General features: G+C 31.5%; 2 protein-coding genes and 1 non-coding gene across 5 annotated transcripts in view; 2 read left to right on the top strand and 1 right to left on the bottom strand.

Annotated features, from left to right (window-relative positions):
• LOC116849346 (angiopoietin-2) overlaps nucleotides 1-16,523 on the bottom strand; it is a 31,547-nt gene extending 15,024 nt beyond the window's left edge. The window contains exons 1-9 of one of the 2 annotated variants that reach the window (XM_032826403.1): nucleotides 16,433-16,523; nucleotides 14,923-15,034; nucleotides 14,096-14,373; nucleotides 13,124-13,650; nucleotides 12,768-13,030; nucleotides 12,301-12,580; nucleotides 11,969-12,100; nucleotides 11,691-11,878; nucleotides 11,356-11,499 (exon numbers count right to left, since the gene is read on the bottom strand). In XM_032826403.1, the coding sequence (XP_032682294.1) occupies nucleotides 11,356-11,499; nucleotides 11,691-11,878; nucleotides 11,969-12,100; nucleotides 12,301-12,580; nucleotides 12,768-13,030; nucleotides 13,124-13,650; nucleotides 14,096-14,276 (1,715 nt within the window). In that variant the 5' untranslated portion in view covers nucleotides 14,277-14,373; nucleotides 14,923-15,034; nucleotides 16,433-16,523. The other variant, XM_032826404.1, reaches the window with a different exon arrangement.
• Trnaa-ggc lies at nucleotides 687-759 on the top strand. Its single transcript has one exon. It is a non-coding gene; the product is annotated as a tRNA-Ala (tRNA).
• A 3,059-nt stretch (nucleotides 16,524-19,582) lies between the features above and the next one.
• The window catches only part of LOC116849347, a 112,484-nt gene continuing 108,614 nt past the window's right edge, over nucleotides 19,583-23,452 (top strand). For both annotated transcript variants that reach the window (XM_032826406.1, XM_032826405.1), the window contains exon 1: nucleotides 19,583-20,129. In XM_032826406.1, coding sequence (XP_032682297.1) covers nucleotides 19,755-20,129 — 375 coding nt within the window. In that variant the 5' untranslated portion in view covers nucleotides 19,583-19,754. The remainder of the gene's footprint in view (nucleotides 20,130-23,452) is intronic.

Genomic DNA, 23,452 nt, shown 5'->3' with positions numbered 1-23,452 from the left:
AAACCATGTCATTTGATGAAACAACACTATTGTTTTAAATAATATTTTTTAAAAGTTTCTCTCAAAATTCAGTAATTCGATTTGTTTAATTTGGATTTTCTTGAATTTTTTAATTTTTTTTTGATTGAATTAATCATCATAACATTTTGTTAAAAATATAAAAGTAATTATCACTGGTTCACTACTTTACATTAATATTCATCGCATATCGAATGTTGCATTGTTTCAATATCTATCAGGAAAGCGAAAGACCCGGGTTCGAGTCCCGGCCTAGCAAGACCGCGCTCTCGATATTTTTCTCTTTCTGGAACGAAAAAGATACGCAGATCTCGAACGCACGGCGTCCCGCCGCCACCTAGTATGCCCTCCTCCTTCTATGGTGGATCCCCCATGGCGCATTGCGTCCAAGCACCCGGGGGCTGCCAAAAAATTGGTGTCGACCCCGGGGCTTATTTGTATTATTTGCACCGGATGAGGAGGGGCAACGGTGGAGACGGGCATACATGGACAGCAGGTCTTAAAGGATAGCAACCTTTGACTTTGAGAGACTGACAGCTGTACCATTTGGTACAGTAACATTGTTTCTCTCTGTAGTCGCCGTGCGCTCGGGATCGCGCCAGAGATGTCGCTTCCGAACGGCATCTCTGAGCGTTATCTAGGAAGAGGAGAGTGTCGTGAGCGTGGAGCGTCAGGTAGCTCAGTGGTTTAGAGCAGTCGCCCGGCAAGCGAAAGACCCGGGTTCGAGTCCCGGCCTAGCAAGACCGCGCTCTCGATATTTTTCTCTTTCTGGAACGAAAAAGATACGCAGATCTCGAACGCACGGCGTCCCGCCGCCACTTAGTATGCCCTCCTCCTTCTATGGTGAATGAACAACAAGTAAAAATTATGTAACTATTATTTGGTGTTTGCTAGGTATGTTATAATATACTGTGAACACTATAAGGATACATTATATAAGCATGAATCGTAAGAACATCGTTGGAGTCATCAAAGTCACCGCGTGTGCGCTCGATCGTCAGGTTAAGCAACAGTTTAATGCGGTCAGGAGATGAATGGGATGACCAGCGGTATATCGCTTGGGATCGAAATTATCGCAGGAGGATTCATGAAAGGTTGGAATGTATTGACAACCTTCGATATCTAGTAGTTTATAAGACATGAGAAAATTAGGAATATAAGTATATTTTTGTAAACATTATGATTTTCTCATTTTTCACCTTTGCATAATAATTCTCAGTATTTGATTACTATCAACATTTAACAGTGATTTTATTATCAATATTCACCAGAAATTAAGTACTGGCCAAAAAATTACTGAATTACTGGTAATATTTAATCACTAATAATTTTTCAGTATTTCTTAGTATGATATTTCTATAAGGGATATACGTGATGTACTGAAATTTTTCCGTTTTTATTCCGTCCTGAGACTGCCGACATCGCTGCGAACGTTCGCACGACATTCGCAGCGAAATTCTATAGTAGCTGCTACCCCAGACATAGGGACGTACTTAGAACGTACTCAGTCGATCGCAGTACATATGAGAACATTCTGAGATGATCGCAATATACGCATTGCGATCTACTCAGAACGTCCCCGTGCTGTTAGGGTATACAATGTTAGAGACGGCGCTATTACAGCTCATCTACCATATCACATGTGATCATTCACTAATCTTCTTTAATTACCCAGTAAGCAAAAAATATTAAATCAACTTTCTAAAATGTTGAAATTAAGTATATTTTTGTAATATTTCTTTATAATATTCTATAAATGTTTTTAAAACGTTGCTTAATAATATTACATTTCGAACATTAAAAAAATGTTTTAAAACCTTTCTAAACACACATATTTTTAGAATGTTGTTGACAAATAAGCAAGAAACATTAAACTAACATGTTTAAAATGCTGATCCTAGGTAGCATATGTTGGTTTCATATACGTATTTTACACGTATATAATGTTTCATAATGGGAAAGCACTAATAAGAAAAGTTTAGACAGAAACGTTTGTGAAATCATAATTTAAGAATAGTGTGTTTAACGTTTCTATAGTCAAAACAGTTTTATTTTTTCGATAAACTTTATCGATATATTTTTAACCAAGGTAAACTTATTTTATTATACATAAATATTTTATGCATGTATCTCTAATTTCTCTTTTATTATATAAAATATTATAACTATAAATAGTTTATTTTTGTGGTTGTCTTAAATAATATTATAAGAAAATTATAATAATTATTAATTAGTGCTTTGGCTGCATATGGAGATAATAAAAAACAGTATCAATTAAAGGAATGGCGCAGTAGTCAAAGTAGACTAGGAACCTCGGAAGTGTCTAAGGTCTCGAGTTCGCGTCCGACCAGTACTAAGTAAATTTTCAGGTGCGAAAATAGTGAGAAATCAAATAAAAGAGCTAAATTTCAGTTAAAATCAACAGTTGATTAGTTACAATCGTTTCCGCAAGATGTTTTTTTTAACAGTAAAATTCACGTTATTTATTTTACATTATCCGAAGAACGTTATCACAAAATGTTTTAAAAACACTAGGATAACATTAATTACAACGACATATGTGAATTCAACATTACCGAAACCTCTAAATCGGTGTAAAAGTTTATTCATAATGATGTTGTATACAATATTAAATACGACATACTTAAAAACGTTACATGTTACTGAATATCATTATAATAACATTGTAGTAATGATATTTTGCTTACTGGGTAATATCTCGAGATTTATTACGAATATTGGTATGGTACTTTTATCTTCATTTCAATCCGTTCTATGCTCTCACGAAGTTCGAGAATGTACACTCTGTATATAAACATGTATAAAGCAATAAAACTATTAATATGATTATTGCGTATATTACTAGTTACTAAATGTAATTGCGAATTTATATTTACATATATTTTTTTTTCAATTATAGTGCTTGTGTATTTGTAAATTCCTTTAAAAAAGTACTTTATACTATATACATTACAGTATACATGGGATATTTTGATATATTAGTACAAGATAACGCCTAACCCATTCAATACAGAAGCTTGCAATAATTGCAGAAATGTTGTAACATTGCAAGTTACAATATAATATTGCAGAGACACTACTAAGATATGAAATTGCAACATTTCACTAAAATATTAAAACAACATTACGGAAATATGATAAAAATAATTAAAACTATAATGCTATAATTTATGTATTTATGATATGTCTGTATTACTTTTATTTACGGTAAGATGTTAAAAGTTAACATAAATATAGTTCTATATTTTTTTATCTCTTTCTTTGACCTCCTAATATTTCAGTAGACTACATTGTATATCTATGGGCAGAATTCGACACTGCAAATACTTCGAAACGTCAAATGAAGTAATATGATTTGTCTAATTAGACCAGACCAGATTAGAACGGATATTTTAACATTACCGTAATCTTCTAACATTGTTGCAGAAATATTTCATAACCTCTATGCAATGTTATAATGTTTCAGTATAATGTTTCTGCAATGTTCTTGCAATGTTCCTGTGTTGTGTGGGTAATTATGCATTTTAACGGAGCAATCTCCAATGACTTTGATCTTGACATATGTTATAGAGGTCACTCTCCTGAGTAACCCTCAAAAAATTTTAGGCGGCGCACGTTGTTTCTTAAAAAATTATTAACAGAAGAAGTTGTTCATTTGATCTATAGACTTGCACACACACATACACACACACACACACACACACACACACACACAACTTGGGCGCCCATGCGCTCGCTCGCCCGACAGGGCGTGTGTGTATGTGTGTGTAGCAAGCATCTTCCTAGCTTACAAATTTCTCGTTTTTGTATATACAAAAATGTCCAAAAATTACATTCATTTTATGCAACTTATTTTGTTAATAATTTTTTAAGAAACAACAAGCGCCGCCTAAAACATTTTGAAGATTACTCAGGAGGGTGATCTCTATATGTCTATATGTCAAGATTCAGCAATATTTCTCAATGTATCTGTAACAAAATATAATAAGTATGTAAATTGGGAAATAACGCGTTACTTGTAATGCCGTTACTGTTACCATTAGATTTTTACGTTAACGATCGTTATTTTTCCTGTTTGCAACGGTAATGGTAACATCGATACATTTTTACAATAATGGTAACAAATTCACACAACCGTTACTTTTATAATTACTTCAGTTATCTTTACTTAATAGATGAGGCACTGGTCGCGCGCTGAAAACGTATATTAAATATTCTTCATTGAATAAAAATATTTCAATATCTGCTGGAAGACAGTACATGGTTTTATTTTATTCTTTATGTAAAAATAATTATTAGTGCAAAATCGGATTTTGCAATTTAATTGTTAAACATGTTTGATAAATTTAATAATAGCTTGCTTAATAATAGTATACTTAGTGTGTATTTCACTCTATTTTGTAAAAAATCATGAAACAAGTCATCATGGTACATGTGTTATGTGGTACTAAGCTATATGTGATACTATTTATTATTAAATTTATTAAAAATTTTTAAAAATTAAATTGCAAAATCTGGCTCTATACTAACAATAATTTTTATGTAAAAAATAATAAAAGATAAGAAGATAAAATCAAGCTCATAAAGAGATATTAGTTTTTCCAAGTGAAGATTATTACAGTTTTAAATGGTTTTTTTTCTTTTTAGATAAACTGACTACGCTAAAAATAATAATTTAAGCTTAAAAACAATAATTTCATCTTAAAATCAATTACATATTTAATTTTATTTTAGTATTATAAAATACTAATGAAAAAGTAACGAACCGTTACTTTCTTAGTAACGGTAACGTGTTACTTTTTGCAAAGTAACGGTAACGATAACGGTAACACGTTATTTTTTTTAAATAAAGTTCCCAACTCTGATCTATAATGTTATAATCTTACAATGAAACGTTGTTGTAACATTGTTGTTACTGCAATCTTGCTGTATGGGATGTAACGTACATGTCATATTGCATGTTACATTTTATTACATTACAACAATGTAATAGTTATATTTAATTATAATTACAGAGATCAATTGTTGTAAAACAGAAAAGCAACAAAGAAATCTTAGACAAAATTCCGTTGCATTTTGCAGATTCATTGATTCATCAGCATGCAAAGATTACTCTTAATTACTATACTCTTAATTATTGTGTTACTAATAGATACATCCTTCGCAACGAGAAACATATGTTCTCGCAACTAATATTATTCTTTCAATTAAAAATCCAAATTAACGCTTTAATGCTAATTTAATTTAAGGCCGATTTTTTATTTTTGATTTTTTATTTTTTAATTTTTGATAAGTATTAAAATTTTATTTTTATAATCGTATATTAAATTGACACAAAATACAAGTTCAGACATCGATATCCTTTATAGCTGAAATTCCAAATATTCGAAAAATTCACTGCGGTTGTAATTTTCACGATAAACATATAAAATTATAGCTCGTTGGATATTAATATTATTAATATTATTAGTATGGTTATTAATATTATTAATATTATTAATATTATTCTTATAAAAGATTATCATTAAAAGAATTTGACTATTCCGTCCTCTAGAAAAGTTTCTGTAAATTTGCGTGACTCGATTCGAAAATGCTACAGACTACTTCAGTACTTTTCCCATTTCCATTTTTGTATTTAAAGTATCTTATTCCACGTAGTCGATTCAGACATTGAATTACATTGAATATTCCATATGTCGATTGTTGAAATGTTATAACTGAAATATAAATCATCCATTTCCTAGTAACTATAGGTATTTAATTGTACGTTACAAGCGGTTACAAGCTGTCACTCAAATACCAGTTAATTTATAAAATATGTATGTTCCCAGAAATGCTGTAATTATTTCATATTAAAAATAATATTTTTAGTAAAGATAATAATATAAAAGTATTTTACTTTTCTAAATTAATTAGTTTCCAAATAACACAAGGTATCCCAGAATCAATCTAGAATTATCCTAAATGTTTGGAGAGTGCCCCAGAACGTCTTAAAACGCTTCAGGATATCCTCAGGACATCTTATGCTATTATTATTTATTCATTCCTATCTTTATAAGCATTTCAATGGAAGGAATTATTACTATGATAGTAATTCAGTAAGCAATTTGTACGCAGACTGACGTCAGATTGGCAACAGGATCTGTCGAATTCGAGCAGGATTTGTCGACAGATCCATAGTTATGTGCATCCCCTATCTGCCGTCAGACTGCTGATAGGGTCTGCTAACAAAGACTTTAACATTAGATTGGCGGCAGATTGCGCGCAGAGCCTGCTGACAGTCTCTGACGGCAGGTTGCGCGCAAATCCTGTCGTTTCGTAGGTTCTTCAATTAAATTTTTGTTAGAAAATTTTCTCATAATTTTTAATAATTACTCATAGAATGAGCGCTTTTTCATAAATACTCATAAATACTCGTAAAATACAAAAATTTTTCTATATTATTTTTTCATAATTTTTAAGATTTTCTCTGGTGAGATTCGAACTTGAACCGAAGACATCTTTTGGATAATCGTCCGTCGCCTTGGACACTACACCAATTCCTCATTTGATAAAAAGTGCTTTGTATTCCACACTTAAAGTTTAAAGAAGAAAAATCTTGGAGTTTGTTCGCCTTTTAAACCGCAAAATATAGATGAAACCGTTTAGCGTCTAAATAATGTAAGAGAGACCGGCACGATAATTCGAAATTAATTTTCTACCAAGGATTGTATAGAAAATTACTGCAATAAAACAGCAGATAATGACATTTTTCCATCATGCTAATAAAATACTGTGCTTTTACATGTGCGAATTAATTTGGTCGATCGTCCAGTTCAGATTGTATTAAATTTTATCAAAATTTAAGCATGATATATTTTCAAATAAATCATCATAAAAATTCTGTAAAAGTTTAAAATCCTGTAAAAATTATTTACATTGGCGAGACTAGTATTTTATTTGGTGCTGCTGCCTTCAGTACTTATTGCATTACGGTTAAATCGTTCAGATTTAATGACATAATGACATTAAAAAAAATAATAATATGAGAAATTGTATGAAAAATTAGAAGAACAATTTTTACCAGAGATGGGATATATACATCTTTAAATGGCCATTTTAATTGACTATTTAACCGTTGTACTATTCTATACTTGTACTCATTATTTCTCTATCGTTGCTTTTTTATCAGAAATGTGTAATACAATTTTAAAAAGTAAAAATTGTTTTTTGTTGTGTATATATATACAATTATGGCACAATATAATTATCTTAACAACCTCTCGGAGTTTTACATGGTGTATATGTGAAACTGTCTCATTTAATAACGTACATACGACCCTTGATAGAATTAAATGGCCTATCTAGGAAACAGAATCTGCGCATAATCTGCTGTCAGTCTGTCGTCAGAGTCTGTCGACAGGTTCTGCGCGCAATCAGTCACCAATCTGTCGTCAGAATAGATTCTGTGTGCAATCTGTTGTCATTATGTTTACAGACACTGCTGACAGACTTTGCGCAAAATCTGCTCGCGCACGTTTGGCTATCTGGGTATTATTAGTCAAAAAGTTTTTCGCTTCATTTTTAAGGATGACTGATCCACTACACAAGTTTCACCGTTTTATGATTACCATTTTTGTGTATGTTAATGCATTTTACGTAGGAAATTCATAAGAAAACAAAAACCATCTAACGAGTAATTTGAAATTTAGATATAAAAATGTTACACAACATAAATATAATACAAACAATATACTTGCTATATAACATGTTATATTGGAGTTATATTGCTGTTATAAAAAAATTGTGCAAATTTAAAATTAATAATCGTTATATTATGTATTATTTTTCCATGTTACATAATAATTATATTATGTTATATAATAACTACCCAGTGAAAACAAGTTAGTCAAAATGATGTCGAATTGCCTTCAAATGGATGAAGAATATAATGTCAAAATGAGTGATCAAAATGACGGCAGAAATGATTGCAAAACGTCCCATTAATTGGTAGTCATTTTGACTATCATTTTGATGTCATTTTGATGACAATTTGATGTCTAAGTAAAAATGAACACCAATGAACACCAAGTAACAATAACATAACACCGATATTATAATTTCCCACTCAACAATATAAATGCAATATAATACATGTGTTATGTAAGTTACATATTACAAGTTAAGTAGCACATTATAACATCGGTTTTATGTTATTATTATTTGATGTTCACTTGAGTACTTTTTGTAGGAAAAAATGCTAGATTATGGAATAGGAGCATAGACAAATTAAATGGGTATCAGTGGACTATAGTTGCGAACACAGCTAATAATATTATTAAAATTAAAACATAATCTTACCCAAATAGATAATTTGATTGACTGTGGACAATTGCAACGGGAGCAAGCGGGACGCTTCCGACAAATAAAATGCAAAAATATTACATATGATTTTTTATTCTGGTGTAGAGGAAAATAGCCAAAAGCAACATAGCCCTTTTAAAGCGACATACCTCTCTATCTCATATATTAAATGTTGTATTTTATCGAAACTAATATAAACGTAATCCGTTTTATTAGTTAAGTAATAAAAATGCATATTTAGTATATTTCTCGTTTCTTTATATGCTAAATTATTAAATATCGAGTTTTAAAAATTCGCAAGTTTTACTTCTACGATTTTTATTGACGAATTACGTAGACTAAAAAGCGATAATTATCATTTTGTTCAATATTAAGTTCTTCTACATGCTTTTGTAAAAATATTTTTTGAATATTTTTATGTTCATCACTTTTTTACTGTATAACTTGAAAATTTTTATGAGAATGTGTTTTAAAGTGACATACCTACAGCGATATTCTGTGACTAACATAACTTGATTAATGATCCCTCCCATTGTGACGTGACATTTATTGTAAAGTTTAATTTTATTTAGTTTAGAAATATAATATATGTAAAATATGTGAGAAAATGAAAAAGATAAAAAAAGATATGTATTTATTTAATTATATTTCCCTTTTATAACATTATGTTTTGAATAAATGAATATTATTCAACTATTAAACGTATTAATGAACTATTTATTATTAAATATTATCATATATGCGACATGTTATATAAATTCTAATAGGTATGTCGTTTTTGGCACTTATTTTCTTTGAACTCCATTTTCGTGCGTTTTACAAAAACATTTTTTGTTTTAAATCTAGAAACAATTTCAATAAAAATGTGATATTATCTGATAGGAGGTACTTCCAATTACATGTATATATATCAACATTTATATTTTGAGCTTTATATTAAGACATAACGTTCAAAAACAAAGTGATATGTCGCTTTTAATGCCTTTACTCTACAATCAATTACTAAAAGGTTGACCGGTTTACTAAAAAGTTTGTTCCTTTGTAACTTTAAAAACCTGTCCGTCTTATCCAATGAGAGAATTTATAGAAGAACTCTCTCGTTGGATAAGATGGATAAATTCCTAAAGTTACAAAAAATAAACCAGACAAGTAACCGACTATTCTTTAAATTACTTCGGCTTCTTAAAGGCTGAGTTTTATTTAACATTTGTATTCATCTAATGGATCGCGAACGAAATAAATTGGTAGTGAACAGTTATGTAAGCTTATATTAACGCGCCAACAAGAAAAAAGTTAAGAAGTGGTTCTCGATAACTTTCCGTTTACAAGAATTTTCCGTTCCTACAGCCCTTAAGGCAGAAAGTTATCGAGAGCCTACTGTATCACAATATATATATTACGATTAAAAAACAACGCCGCAATATATACAGGGTCAGGCATTTAAAACAGGTCACCTGAATAATTCGTTTGTTTTTAACAATAGAAGGAAAAGTGCCAAACAAAAGTTGCTTAGTTTCGAGGAGTACATAATGTGATGTCAATAATTTTTTTTGTAAGTGGAGGTGTAGAGGATAAGCAAAAGTCAAATATGTTTTTTTAAATGGAATGATATGTTTTTTTATTTACATTCTGATCGAGCGTTTTATGACGAATACAATGACCTATAATTGAAGGTTATTCAAGGTTACGCAAGGTCAATGATGGAAAATAATTGAATGGAAAGTAAATTGTTTCAAGGCATTCTTCGAATAATTTTGTATCTTCTCTGCTTGTTGTTATATCACTTTTGTAATCGTTTAAGTGTACCACGGTATAGCAACAAGCAGAGAAGATACAAAATTATTCGAAGAATGCCTTGAAACAATTTATTTTTCATTCAATTATTTTCCATTATTGGCCTTGCATAACCTTGAATGACCTTCAATTATAGGCCATTGTATTCGTCATAAAACGCTCGATCAGAATGTAAATAAAAAAACATATCGTTCCATTTAAAAAAACATATTTGACCTTTGCTTATCCTCTAGGCCTCCACCTACAAAACAATTTTTGACATTACATTATATGCCCCTCGAAACCAAGCAACTTTTGTTTGGCACTTTTCCTTCTGTTGTTAAAAACAAACGACAAAGTTATTCAGGTGACCTGTTTTAAATGTCTTACCCTGTATATTACATTACAAAACCACGCCGGAAATTCTTCTCGAGATCATAAGAGAATAAGTCAAAAAGACTCATCATCCTGTAGTTTTGATGTCAACAAATTTTGACGTGGATTACATTTTTGCCTATAATACCACAATTATCATCTAAACATCCATTTTTACCTTTTTTTATGAAATTCTATTGCCCACAACGTCAATTTATTTGATATCAATTTTTTGTGAAATTGAATTATTTTTTTGACGCAATGACAACAAACGACGGTTTTAATGTCATATTGACATCATTTTGACCTAAGCTGTTTTTTATATTTTGTGTTTACAGGGGATTTTATCCGTCACTCTATGTACGCGTGAAGTATTAAGATAAGATTATCGAAAAATAAATATTTTATAATATATTTTGTATGTTTTATACTGAAGAATTTCAATATAAAATATAAAATATTTCGGAAAAAGTTTTTCGATGATTTTATCTCAGTACTTATATACATATTATTGTATTTGTATTTATATATTATTGTATAGAAGTATTGTATAGAATAACATACTCTAGGAATCAATTTATCTAAAAAAATCCCTTTGATTCTATTTAAAACATTCAATTTGATCTTAAGAAAACCTTGATGCATCTATCACGAGATCAAAGCCAATAATGAAAAACCAATAATTTAAAATTCTAAAATTGTTGTCTAATACATTTTTTTTACAAAATATTTTATTAACGAAACATTAAACCGTCCCGAGACTAATATTTTGTATGTTATTGTGATATCAAATAACAGATTTTATATACACACAAACAATCTTACCTATTATATGTAGAGAACGGACTGTTGTTTGACCCGTACCAAGGATCGTTTAATGAATCTCCAGCATTTCCTTCGTAACCATCTATTTCCAATTTATAATACTCTCCTTCTGAATAAATCTTGAAATGTGAATATTGAGCATACCTAAATTAAACCAGTATAGTTATAATAATGGAAACTTTCTTAATTAATTTTATACTTACATTCGCGCAGCCTATAGTCAGTTTGAAAAGTATAAGATTACATTTACTTGTTATTAATATTCTTTAATAATAATTTTAATAATGTACATTATTAAAGTATCGCAATAATCGACCTACATTTTACGTATATACCTTTTGTTACCTTCGAAGTCTTCAAGTTCAACTCTAAGCATGTAATCTTCGTTATTTGTCAACATATATATGTTTTCATTGCCTAGCCAAAACTCTTTAGCAGGATCTCCGAATCCATTTTTATAATCTGCCCAATCTCTATTAAAATTCTCTTTTGGTTCTCCAAAATCATCTCTTCTTTGGATAACCTTCAATCAAAAATTAATGATAAAAAATATAACACATAACAGCATGTTAAAAAATGTAATATGTATACCGCTCAATGATGATAAACTTACCGTCCAACCACCATCGGCGATTTCCTGTTCGCAATAGACTTTCAGAAACCAATATGTCGTGCCGCGTATTTGAAGATAGTAGACTCCATTGTCTCTCATTCCTGCGTTTAATAAATCTACGCAAGAATAACCCTAAATGAACAATATACTTTATTACGGAGAATAATATTAAAAAGAATAACATTGTAGAAAATAACGATAAAAATTTTGAATATATAGAAACAATTATCCTGATTGAAGTAAATTCATATGACAGAAGTGAAAAAACTTGTTGAAACATCTTAAACAATTAAAAATAATACATAAAGGAACCGTGCAAATAGTCCAAATACCTTAACATCCTTATAATTAATCAATATATCACTAGTAAAACTGGAGTTCGCTAGACTCGGTTTGTTTTTCACGCTTGGGAAGATGACTCCACGATTTCTACTGGTTGATCTGGGTGTACTCGATGATGTTGCTGTCATGGGAGTTGTGGAGACCGCAGGATTGTTCGAAGGCGAAGCGACTGACGATATCGATGTTGTTGTTGATAAAGACGGTGCAACAGTAGGCAATATAGACGTTGTAGGTATCTCCGTTGAAAAATCTTCGGTTACACTGATGTATCTTAAAATAAATAATATTACGTTTTTTTTTTGAATTATGTTAAAACTAAACATTATGTTTGATAAATTTGAGAAAGAAAATATTAAACACGTAAATTGATGTAGATTTGGCCGCCTCTACATCATTTATAATAAGTTTAAGACGCTTACGCATTATTTAGTTGAATACTTGAAGTTTAGACTCCAACCTGCTTGGATCGTACTCGACGAGTCGATCGATCGTTGGATCTAGTAATAATTCCGCTGGTATTGGACGTTGCGAGAGAGTAGCCACATCATCTTCTTGTTTCTTCAAACGGCTTTCGACACCCTCCAAATTTTCGATGATTTTATTTGTTTTTGATCTTAAATCTGCATGAATCTCGCTAATCGCTCTTTCTTGTCTCTGTGTTTGAGTAAGCAATTCGTCGGACTTTGGCAATAGGTCGTCCACCGAATTTTTAGTGCCCATCTAATATTGTGATTATACGGAATATTATTATAAGTTATTATATAGATACACGAGCTATTATTAACTGATTTGCTCGTTTTATTTCACACTTACTACTACATTCCAAACTTCATCCATTTTTTCAGAAACTGTAAGCATCGGATACATTTGTTCGACGAGGCGATCAATTTTACTCTGTTTTATTGGAGCTTCAGTCGTCGTTAAGTTAAGAATTTGTCGGTCATTTCCGGAATTTTTATCAACGATAGCCTCGTGTACGTCAGAAAGCATGTTATACACTGCTCCGAGATTATCGGACACCAAATTCATGTGGAATTGAAGTTTCCGATCCATACTACCTGTCGCCTGTCTGAGATTCTCGATTTCGATCGTCATATGATTCATTACTTCGTTACTCATAGCTTTAGTAATCTCAATTACACTCATACTAACAGGCTTTTTCTCGCTTGCCTCGGCATTTATATCATCATTTTGTAAGAAATTATTGTCAAGCTGATTCTTAAGATTAACTAACTTATGATCGATATCGGAAACCTTCTGATCCAAAGATACTAATTTCTCACCTAGCGTTTCCGGAGCACGTTCGTTGCGATCATGATGCATCACGCGTATCGTCGGAGCTGTAATATCAAATAACATAATGCAATTTCAAGAATAAAGTGCATGAAAAATTGCAAATTCGTAGTTAAAAAATAAACGAGTTCGAAATATTTTTTTCGCGTGTTTCGATAATTTATAAATAGATTATTACTATTATCTGTTGATATAGTGATTTCTGTTGCATGCGTACAAAAAAGAAAAGCAACACTGGTTAGACAACATTGGTTAGTACAATTAGCTTCCCAAATAGCACAGAAAATTCAAAAAGAATTCATTAGACATTTCATGTTTATGTCACAAATTCTAAATTCTTTTTCAGATGCAAAATTTTTTTATAAAAAGAATTCTTTTCGCATCTGAAAAAGCAACTTAGAATTGGTGATATAAACATAAATTCTTTTGGGATTCTCTTTACTATTTGAGTTTGTTAAAATATAAAAAGCTTTACGTGTAACGTGCACTTACTACTTTCAGTATAACTTCTGCTCTTATTTTCAGTAACCCTTGCCGTATGAATGGCTTCCGATGACATAATCGGGTATGCATTGAAGAGTTTCAGATCTAATGTTCTCAGTTTCGTAATAACCGCATCCGTCTTGTCGATATTATCATTTACACGCGAATCTAGAGCTTCCACTCTTCTCATCAAATGTTCCACTGCTTTGTCTAAATTCTCAATCCGTTGTAACTTTGATTCTAAAGTTGATACTATTACTTCGAAGACATTGAACAGGTATTGTTCTCTACAAACAAACAATGTTTATCGCTAATTTCAAATTTTAATGTTTCGTATCATCAATTTAATTCAACCGATTTAATCGGTTTATATAATGACAAAATCAATCCTTTATGCTTTCTTAAATGTTTCAAACTTTGTATTTTTATAAAGGCATATCATAATGGAAAATTTTAATATCAAACTAAGTGGAGAAAAATTTACAATGACAATTAGTTTTTTGTCAAGTCTGGCTAATATACACGACTCGGCCGTCGTTTCTGAAGATGTATGTATTTAATATAGAGTAATATCGCGTGACGTTCACAAACTTAATAACAAAATGAAAACAAACTAAATGGAAAACAACGTATTGACAAGCTTCATATGGGGAATATGATCAATTCATTTACATAACAACGAACAGCGTTTAACATACAACTAGCCTCTCGTCATTTAAAGAAATCCATAATTATCTAGTATTTCTATTTCTTAAAAGTGAGAGAAAATAACAAAGAAATAAGTTAGTTGTGAGAAATATTTGAAGTACGATGATTATAGTTTTAACGATACTCACCTGTTCCGTTGTGAATTGCGAGAAGATGATAATGTAGTGCTAGTATTATTTTGGCTCGCGCCACGTGTACCACGCTGATCAGCGGATGTTCGTGGTAATCTTGGACTTCCCGCTAAGACAAAGCCCAAAGAACACATGATAATAAGCACCGTTTGTCTCATAATTGCAAAATGTTCTGTCAACTGATCGGATTCAATGAAAACAACGTCGATCGACTATATTCGACGACGTGAACGGTGCATAATTACATGAATACTGTAATTTATGTGGATAATATCGAATCGTAATTAAACGAATCTATCGCAAAAATAAATATTTCAGATACACTCTCTACTTTCTTCTTTTGCTTTTTGTCTATCTTTGTTGCATTCGTGTATATACATTTAGCTTATCATCTGTACACTCACTTATTCACTTCTGTCGTAAATACACTTCGATTTTTCATATAATATTGCCGACGCGTTAAATAAAATAGCGATTTAAACTCGCTTATATTATAAATTTTATTTGCACGCGTCTGAAGTTTTTCACAAGTCGGACGTAAGCAACTTATATACACTGAAGGAACGTGAGAACATGTTAACACATTGTCAATGCCACATAAGCTAGGACAATCTCCGCAACTTGAAAATAATATAAGAATAGATAAATTGTGTTATGTCAATGTATAGTTTCCTATCCACACAATCACACTTTTTGGAATCGATAATCACAAGATTTTCGAGCGAAAGATGATATCAATGCTGATATGTGCTCTTTCACATTCTCTTCCTTTCTTTTCTTTGTTTTATTTTCTTTTTGTTTTCTGAAGTAGAGTGCAATCGAGGGAATGATTATCTGTTAAATTATGTCATTTGAAGAAAAGCGTTTCTCTTCAATTGTTCTTTACTTCGTCAAAAACTGTACGCTCGGGATACTAATTTTTCTCACTATTTGTTTGAAGCACTGATCGATTATCCACATGAAGTTCAAATATCTATCGCGCACTCGCTGTTTTCTGTTCTCTTTTCATTTATTTTTTTTCGATTTTTTTTTTCTTCTTACGAATTTGTCGTTATTATATCCTTTTTCTTATCTTGCTGATTGAATCCTTCGAAGATAGACGACTATTATGGACGCAATAAATCCTGTTATTCAAATTAGTATGTCCAAAATCAATTATAATTCGTGAGAGATATCAGAAAAAAATAAATACGTAAAGCAGCAAATTTTCGTAAACTATCGATATCGCACGTGCCGTAACTGAATGAACTCACGATGTAGTAGACTATATTAGAGACGCGAAAAGTAATCAGTTCCGATGTTCGTATTTTTTTTTTTACAACGTATCAATTATAAAACGAATACCGCTATGTCGGAGCACGAATATAGGTATATCTCACGAAACAGGCGAAACACGCTATGGCATAGCACGTCGATTGGTTCGTTCGTTGGTTGGACAGTCGGTCGATCGGCCGATCGCGGATAACCGACGAGAGCACGCAGTTTCGGTCAACTGTGAGAGACTTACTTTCACATTTAAGTGCCCGCGCGCCGAGCGCGAGCGTGAGCTCGAGACAGTCGCTCGCGACAACCGCACGGAACCTTCTTCCCCTCCCACCGTCTGTCGGTTCCATTCCTTTTCAACTCAGCCTACAGTCCTTCCTTGGTCTCATTCTCGTCCGAGTCCAGTCTCGGTTAGCCTGTACAGGTGGCGGTGAGAACGGTGAAAGGGTAGGGTAGGGTAGCCGGCCAAGAATCGCGCGCGCGCGGGGAACCTTTCCCGTGACTACCGCATAGACCGTGCGCAACGAGTTGCGACGGAAACCTTTGCAGAAACGAAACCGAGAGTACTGCCGCCTCTTCCCTCCCGCCCCGAATGAAAGGAAACCGCCGTGAGGTCCGTTGCGTCGAAGCTGTCCAATTATGAATTTTCATTCAGGAAACATACCCACCCGCTCTCTTACCCGGTCGCCCGCTTGCTTCAAAATTTTTTTTAATTACAGTTATTAATCGTTGATCGTGACAAGGGAAAAAAAGATTATCGGGGAAAGTTCAAATATATATGATCCAAAAATGATAAGAGGATATAATATAGTCTACTACATCGTGAGTTCATTCAGTTACGGCACGTGCAATATCGATAGTTTACGAAAATTTGCTGCTTTAAGTATTTATTTTTTTCTGATACCTCTTACGAATTATAATTAATTTTGAACATACTAATTTGGATAACAGGATTTATTGCGTCCATAATAGTCGTCTATTTTCGAGGAATTCAATCAGCAAGATAATGTGCTTTTTTAAATTCATCCGGCTTCGAATGATGGAAGGCGCGTCATGGATGTACGAATAAGCACAAATAGTCTAATTTATCTAATACTTTCATGATCAATAATAAAATATGCGATCTACTTCGTTAAATACTGTGCAACAAAAAATAAGTTGTCTTGTTAATATCACCGTTCACACTAAATTATTTAAGAGAATCAATCGAGTGATCTGACATACTAATTTCATCAATTTAACTTCTGTGTGTTTGTGTGCGTGTGTACATATGGATGTGCATGTGTATGTGTCAATGTCCATTAATTTCTTACGAGAGTTCGATAGTAAATATTTTATCATATCATTTATAGTAATAATACAAATGATTGGAGCACAATCTATATTTATAACGTTCAAGAACGCAATGATGATTAGCCGTGAAAGCTTTTTGATATAAGTGAAAAATTGCATAAGGTAAAGATTTTTCTATAATAGCTAATAAATAACGGCCGCCGCGCGGAATGCCGTGATCAACAATGCGTGTCGAACGTATCGGAATTCCGAAGATCGTGCTACGAGGATAAAGATAACGAGAGAAAGTAAAAGAAACGTTAGGAACAACGTTAAAGTGTGAATCGGACCGATTATGAAGAAGTACACATGGCAGCAGTAAGAATAAGAGTGAATGAAAAAAGGAAAGAGAAAAAAAAATTTTTGAAATGATGGTGTAAGAGGCGAAACGTCATTGATTTAACGTGACAATCGAATGGATCGATTGTTACACCGTTTATTTGTGCCCAAGCGGATTATAAAAGGAGGGCGAGCAACATTGAAAGCTGCAAGCGAGGTTTGTTCGTTTATAGCGAGGATACTGGAGTAAGGCCAAATCACGAACCGCGACAGCAATCGGAGAACGGTTGTATTGCCTTGAAATATTCGTGCCCACTGTGATACAGTCTCCGCGATTATTATGTACTCTCAATTTTGCTGAGCAATCAAAATCAGAGGGAAAAAAGATCAGAAAGCCCTCGAAAGACTGCTCATAAGATAATTCAAAAGGTACATCGCTTCTCGATGATATCAATTATTTGCGTCGCGCAGTTTCATTAACACACATCAGATTGATGTATGTAATTCCGAATTAACATCAAGTTACATTTAGAGTTTTTCTTATTTTCAGTTTTGACAATACAACGAAGACTTTTTAGACTTTATTCAATTTTGATCTTATTGGATTCCACTATCTAAATAGTGACTACATCACACTTTCGAAAACGAAAGTGCAACGTATGAAAGTCACGATTACGTAAGTATAAGTTAGTACAAGTTGGTAGATTCATAAATTATATAGGGTCCGCGTATGTGGCGAGCGTCTCAGTACAGAAATGTAAAAGATCATTGCCGAAACCATAGGACAATCGTAGAATAGACATACCGATTATTCAAAAATTGTGCCTCGTAATCGATTTATTGCCTCTCTCGTATCTTTCATCGATTTTCTCTCTAAGTACTTTCGTCTTTGCGATACGATCAAATAAAAGATCGATATTAATAGTTCTCGTTTTCTGTTTCTTTTCGAGAAAACTTACTTTTAATTAATCTTAAATTTACATCTGCATATTTCTTTTTACAGATATTTAAGTGCGCATAAAGCAGAACAAAGAACAATATAAAATAACCAATCTATCAATGACAAAATCTTCATGCATTTGCCGCGCTCTACATGTTATGCTATCTCAAGCAGGGACTATTATAGAAAATACCGTTTCTTGAAACTGGAAACGGGTAAAGGCACTTTAATTGGAGAAATGGTGGTCAGTATCTCGCCACGCCTCACTCCTCTCTTTTTCTTCCTTTCTCTGTTACGCATTTACTGTAAAAAATGACTGGTGGATATAGGCGACATACCGTACTTACTGGCCTTTCGTTTCAAATATAATCAAAAGTATAATCAAAAGATAAGCGACCTCTTTAACAAGTATACACGAGTAAAATAATGTTAATATACATGTAATAATGTGATAATCTATTCGATTCTTCGAGATGTATATTATCCAAATAATGCTTTAATGCTATAATGCTCTAATAAATCCACGATGATTTATTGCGGAAGATAAGACACTCTGATAAAAGTTATTAAAGTCTGTCTATGTATTTTTTAAAGCTTAACGTCACAGATTAGATTAATAATTTTTCATTTAATTTCAATAAAATTATTAATATTTCAAAGAAATATTAATTTGAAACTGGCTGAGAACCTCAATTATTACAATTTTAATGATACCAATTCAATTGAAACGAGAATTATCGTGAGTCAGTTATAATGAATTATTTTATCTTTGTATCATTACTCAACAATGACAACTGATAATATGACGTACGTGATAACCTTGTAATAAAAGCGACGCTTCTCTGCTGTGTTGGTAGTAATCATCGTGCACCAGTGAGAATACTTATAATAAGAAATATCATCATTTGCATCGTACGCGTTAACGATATACAATATACAGAGTGACTTAAACATTATTAACTCAATAAGACAAATAATATTACAACGCTTTCTGTAAAAATATTAACTATCAGAAATGGCTGAAAAGGAAATCGTTTTAGACAAACAATTGCTCGATTATCTACGAACATACGTAAAAAGTATAAACTTGGAAGCTCCCGAATTTTATGTAACCAGAGCTTGCAATAAGGGTGACAATTTCGCTGGACTTGTTTATTGTGTGAGAATCGAAGGTATTGAAAATGGCAAGTCCAAAAGTATTCACGTTATTTTAAAGACACCAAATCTCGAATCACAAAATCATGTGCAGTTTATGAGTTTATTTCACAGACGTGAAGTATTCTTCTATCGAGAAGTATTGCCTATTTTCAAGAAAACTTTGAAAAAACATGGTGGAATCGCAGATTTATTTCCCACGTTTCACGGTGCTAATGAGGAATCCGAAAAAGATGTAAGTCAATGTACAGAAAAAAGTTTAAATATTTTTTAGGCAAAATACAAAACTCAAAAGAATTTAAAATTATTGTGATTAAAAAGAATGTTATTATAAAACGTGAATTATTTTATCATTGCTGATAATTATCTTTGTGATGTTTAGCTGTTATCGGACTACCGTCCTTCCCGTACAGTCGAGAGTGAAATGGTTTGAACACATTTTTCGTAATAAAGTAAATAACTTATCTAGTTCTCATATTTGAGAATTGCTTACGGACTTCCCTTATAGAAATATCATACTAAGTATCATTGATAATTACTTATTTTCAGTATTAAAAATACTGGATAATAAGTAATTATCAATGATTCTTAGTATGATATTTCTATAAGGGTTAGATAGTAATCGATTATAATAGAAGCTGAAATAACAATATATAGTGCAAAAGTAAATCTTATTATAACGTAAAAATATGTTAATATATTCGAGAATATTCTGGATTAAATTGTTGTATTAGTGCTCGAAGAATTGAAAAATCTTACGATTCAGATATAAAAAATATTTGATAGCACAATAAACTGTAAAACTAGAAAAAATATAAGTATAAAAGTAAAGCAAGAGAGAGGAAAAGAGAGCGTTACTAACATCACTAGAAAAAAGTGTTCAAACTGACTGTACATGTTCGCGAACTGACTGTTCGCTCTCGACTGTACATGTTTACAAAGTGTTGCATGACATTGTTACCAATCGTCTCGATAAGATCTATAGATTAACAAACAAACTATATACACATTTTTACAGCTATAAAACGTATATCAATTTCTACAAATACTATATATTTAACCATGAGTATATATTATACACATGCGCATATATGTACAGTCGAGAGAGATACGATTTGAACATTTTTTTCTAATAAAATTAGTAATCCATTTGTTTGTCACATTTAAAAATTGTTATTTACGGACTTGTAGTAATCGGTTATGAAAGAAATCGAAATGACAATACGTAGTGCGAAATTAAATTTTATGAATATAACATAAAAACATGTTAATATATATCTGAGTATTCCGGATTAAATCGTTGTAATATAGTGCTCAAAGAATCATGTTCAAATCAATTAAAAATAATGTACTTTAATAAGAAATATTCAACAGCACAACATAAATTGCAAATCCAGGAAAAATGTAAGAATTAAAATAATATAAGAGAAAGAGCGAGAGAGGGGGAGGGGGAAGAGTGAGAGCTCTCGTATTATTTTCAAATGATTTTCAAATGTGATAATTAAACAAGTTACTAACTTCACTAGAAAAAAAGTGTTCTAATCGTTTGGTTCTTGATTGTAATACATAAAGTTGTCTTTGAAAATATCAAATAAAGCATAGTCCGGTTTACTTTTACATTACGGTATTACATTACTTTCGGTAATGATTAATCTGCATTTAAGCGCTAACGAAATGACTCGTTGTATTCGAGCAAGTTCATTGTGTAAAATACATCTTCAAAAATATGCTAAACAGTGCGGCCAAACCGCCGTAGGCATTTAGCCCCATTTTTTGAAAGTTTGAAAATGGTCATAACCCATACAGCACAAATCTTTAAATAACGTTCTAAGAATGTTCTAAGGATATTCCTACATTCTAAGAACATCCCAGAACATTCTCTGAAGATTTTGTGCTGTCTGGGAATTTTGATATTTTCTGAAATCTTATTGCGAGTAGATTCGAAATATAGTATAAAGGTGGCACTCTATACCATCATTTACCCGGCAAACACGGAATATAACTATCATATAACATAGAAGTAACACATAATATAACGGATGTTATACGTTATTAATGTTAAAGTTACATAATTTTCTTTTATACTATATTTATACTATATATTTTCTTTTTAACTGCAATCTAACTGTGTTTTAGAAATGTTATAATTCTCTATTATTTACAGATTATAATTGTATAACACCAACATAACTACAATATAACAGATTATACAACAAGCGTTTATTTGTTTTATACCTATGTTATATAGCATTCTTATATTTAGGTATTGGATCATTCGCTAGATGGCTTCCGTTTGCTCGAGTCTTTCTCGTACATAAAATATGATGCATTAATATATATAAGAACGATGATCACAAGACGGCACAACTATGAAGTCCACTTTTATAGTAAAGTAAAGTGGTAATTTTTTATCTGAAATAGAAATTACTGTTATAATAGTAATCCCTTCCATTTAAATATGCACAGAGAGATTGAAATTAATAAAAATATGATAAATAAAAATAGTTCTAATAGCATAAAATTCCTGAAGACATGTTGGAACACTAGACCCCTAGAATGGCTTTAAGATAATTCTGGAATATCTTTTGTTATTTGGGAGCTAATTAATTTAAAATGGCAAGATGCTTTTATGTTATTATTTTTACTAAAAATATTTTTTATACGAAATATATAATTATAATATTTTTAGAAACATACTTTTACAAATTAATTTATATTTAAGTGATAGCTTTGTGTACAATTTATATTTGAGTGAATCTTTGTGTACAATTAAATGCCTATAATTACTAGAAAATAATAATTTATATTCCAGCTATATAACATTTCAGTAATATATATAACATTTTGGTAACACGTTATATTTCTGTTACATAACGGCAACTTCGTATGAGTGAGAAATTTAAAATTGTAACATTCCCCGTTCAATGCTCGCATTCTAAATTTGATATTTACATAAGAAAAAGGCAATCGTTGCTATACTCGACACTACGATCTTCTGCAATTTTTGATATCATTCTTATCATCTGTATTTATTCGCACGATGGAGACGAAAGGAGCGGGAACTGTTCGGCAATTAAATCGCTCGTGAAAGTACACGATACTCGTTGGAAAACTTGACTTATCACGGTGTATAATATATTTAATATGTCTGATATCTTGACTTTACAGAACGATTGCACATATGTCAAGGTATAATTCTAAATAGATAGAATAAGTTGAATTTATGAGACCTTATCTTGTTGGATAAAAAAATAAGATATCATGAATTAAAGTGTCATGACGAGGGATTTCATCATTATGGAAACTTAAACAGTTCCAGTAAACACAATTATATAACTTTTACATTGTCGTAATGTAACAAAATGTAATGTGCAATATGCATGTACATCCCTTATAGAAATATCATACTAAGAATCATTGATTAATTACTTATTTTCAGTATTAAAAGTACAGTATTTAGTAATATTCTGTGATTCAAATACAGCTTTTAGTACTCAAGTATTTCAATATTTAATGTTACAAATCCTACCTTATGATTGATTTCAATACTTAAATATT

The sequence above is a fragment of the Odontomachus brunneus genome, unplaced genomic scaffold (assembly GCF_010583005.1).
Source record: "Odontomachus brunneus isolate Ranch 3 - 2012 unplaced genomic scaffold, Obru_v1 Obru_scaffold_112, whole genome shotgun sequence".
In the NCBI taxonomy this organism is placed as follows: domain Eukaryota; kingdom Metazoa; phylum Arthropoda; class Insecta; order Hymenoptera; family Formicidae; genus Odontomachus; species Odontomachus brunneus.
The sequence above is the reverse complement of the archived record's forward strand: the minus strand, read 5'-3'. Positions and strand labels throughout refer to the sequence as shown.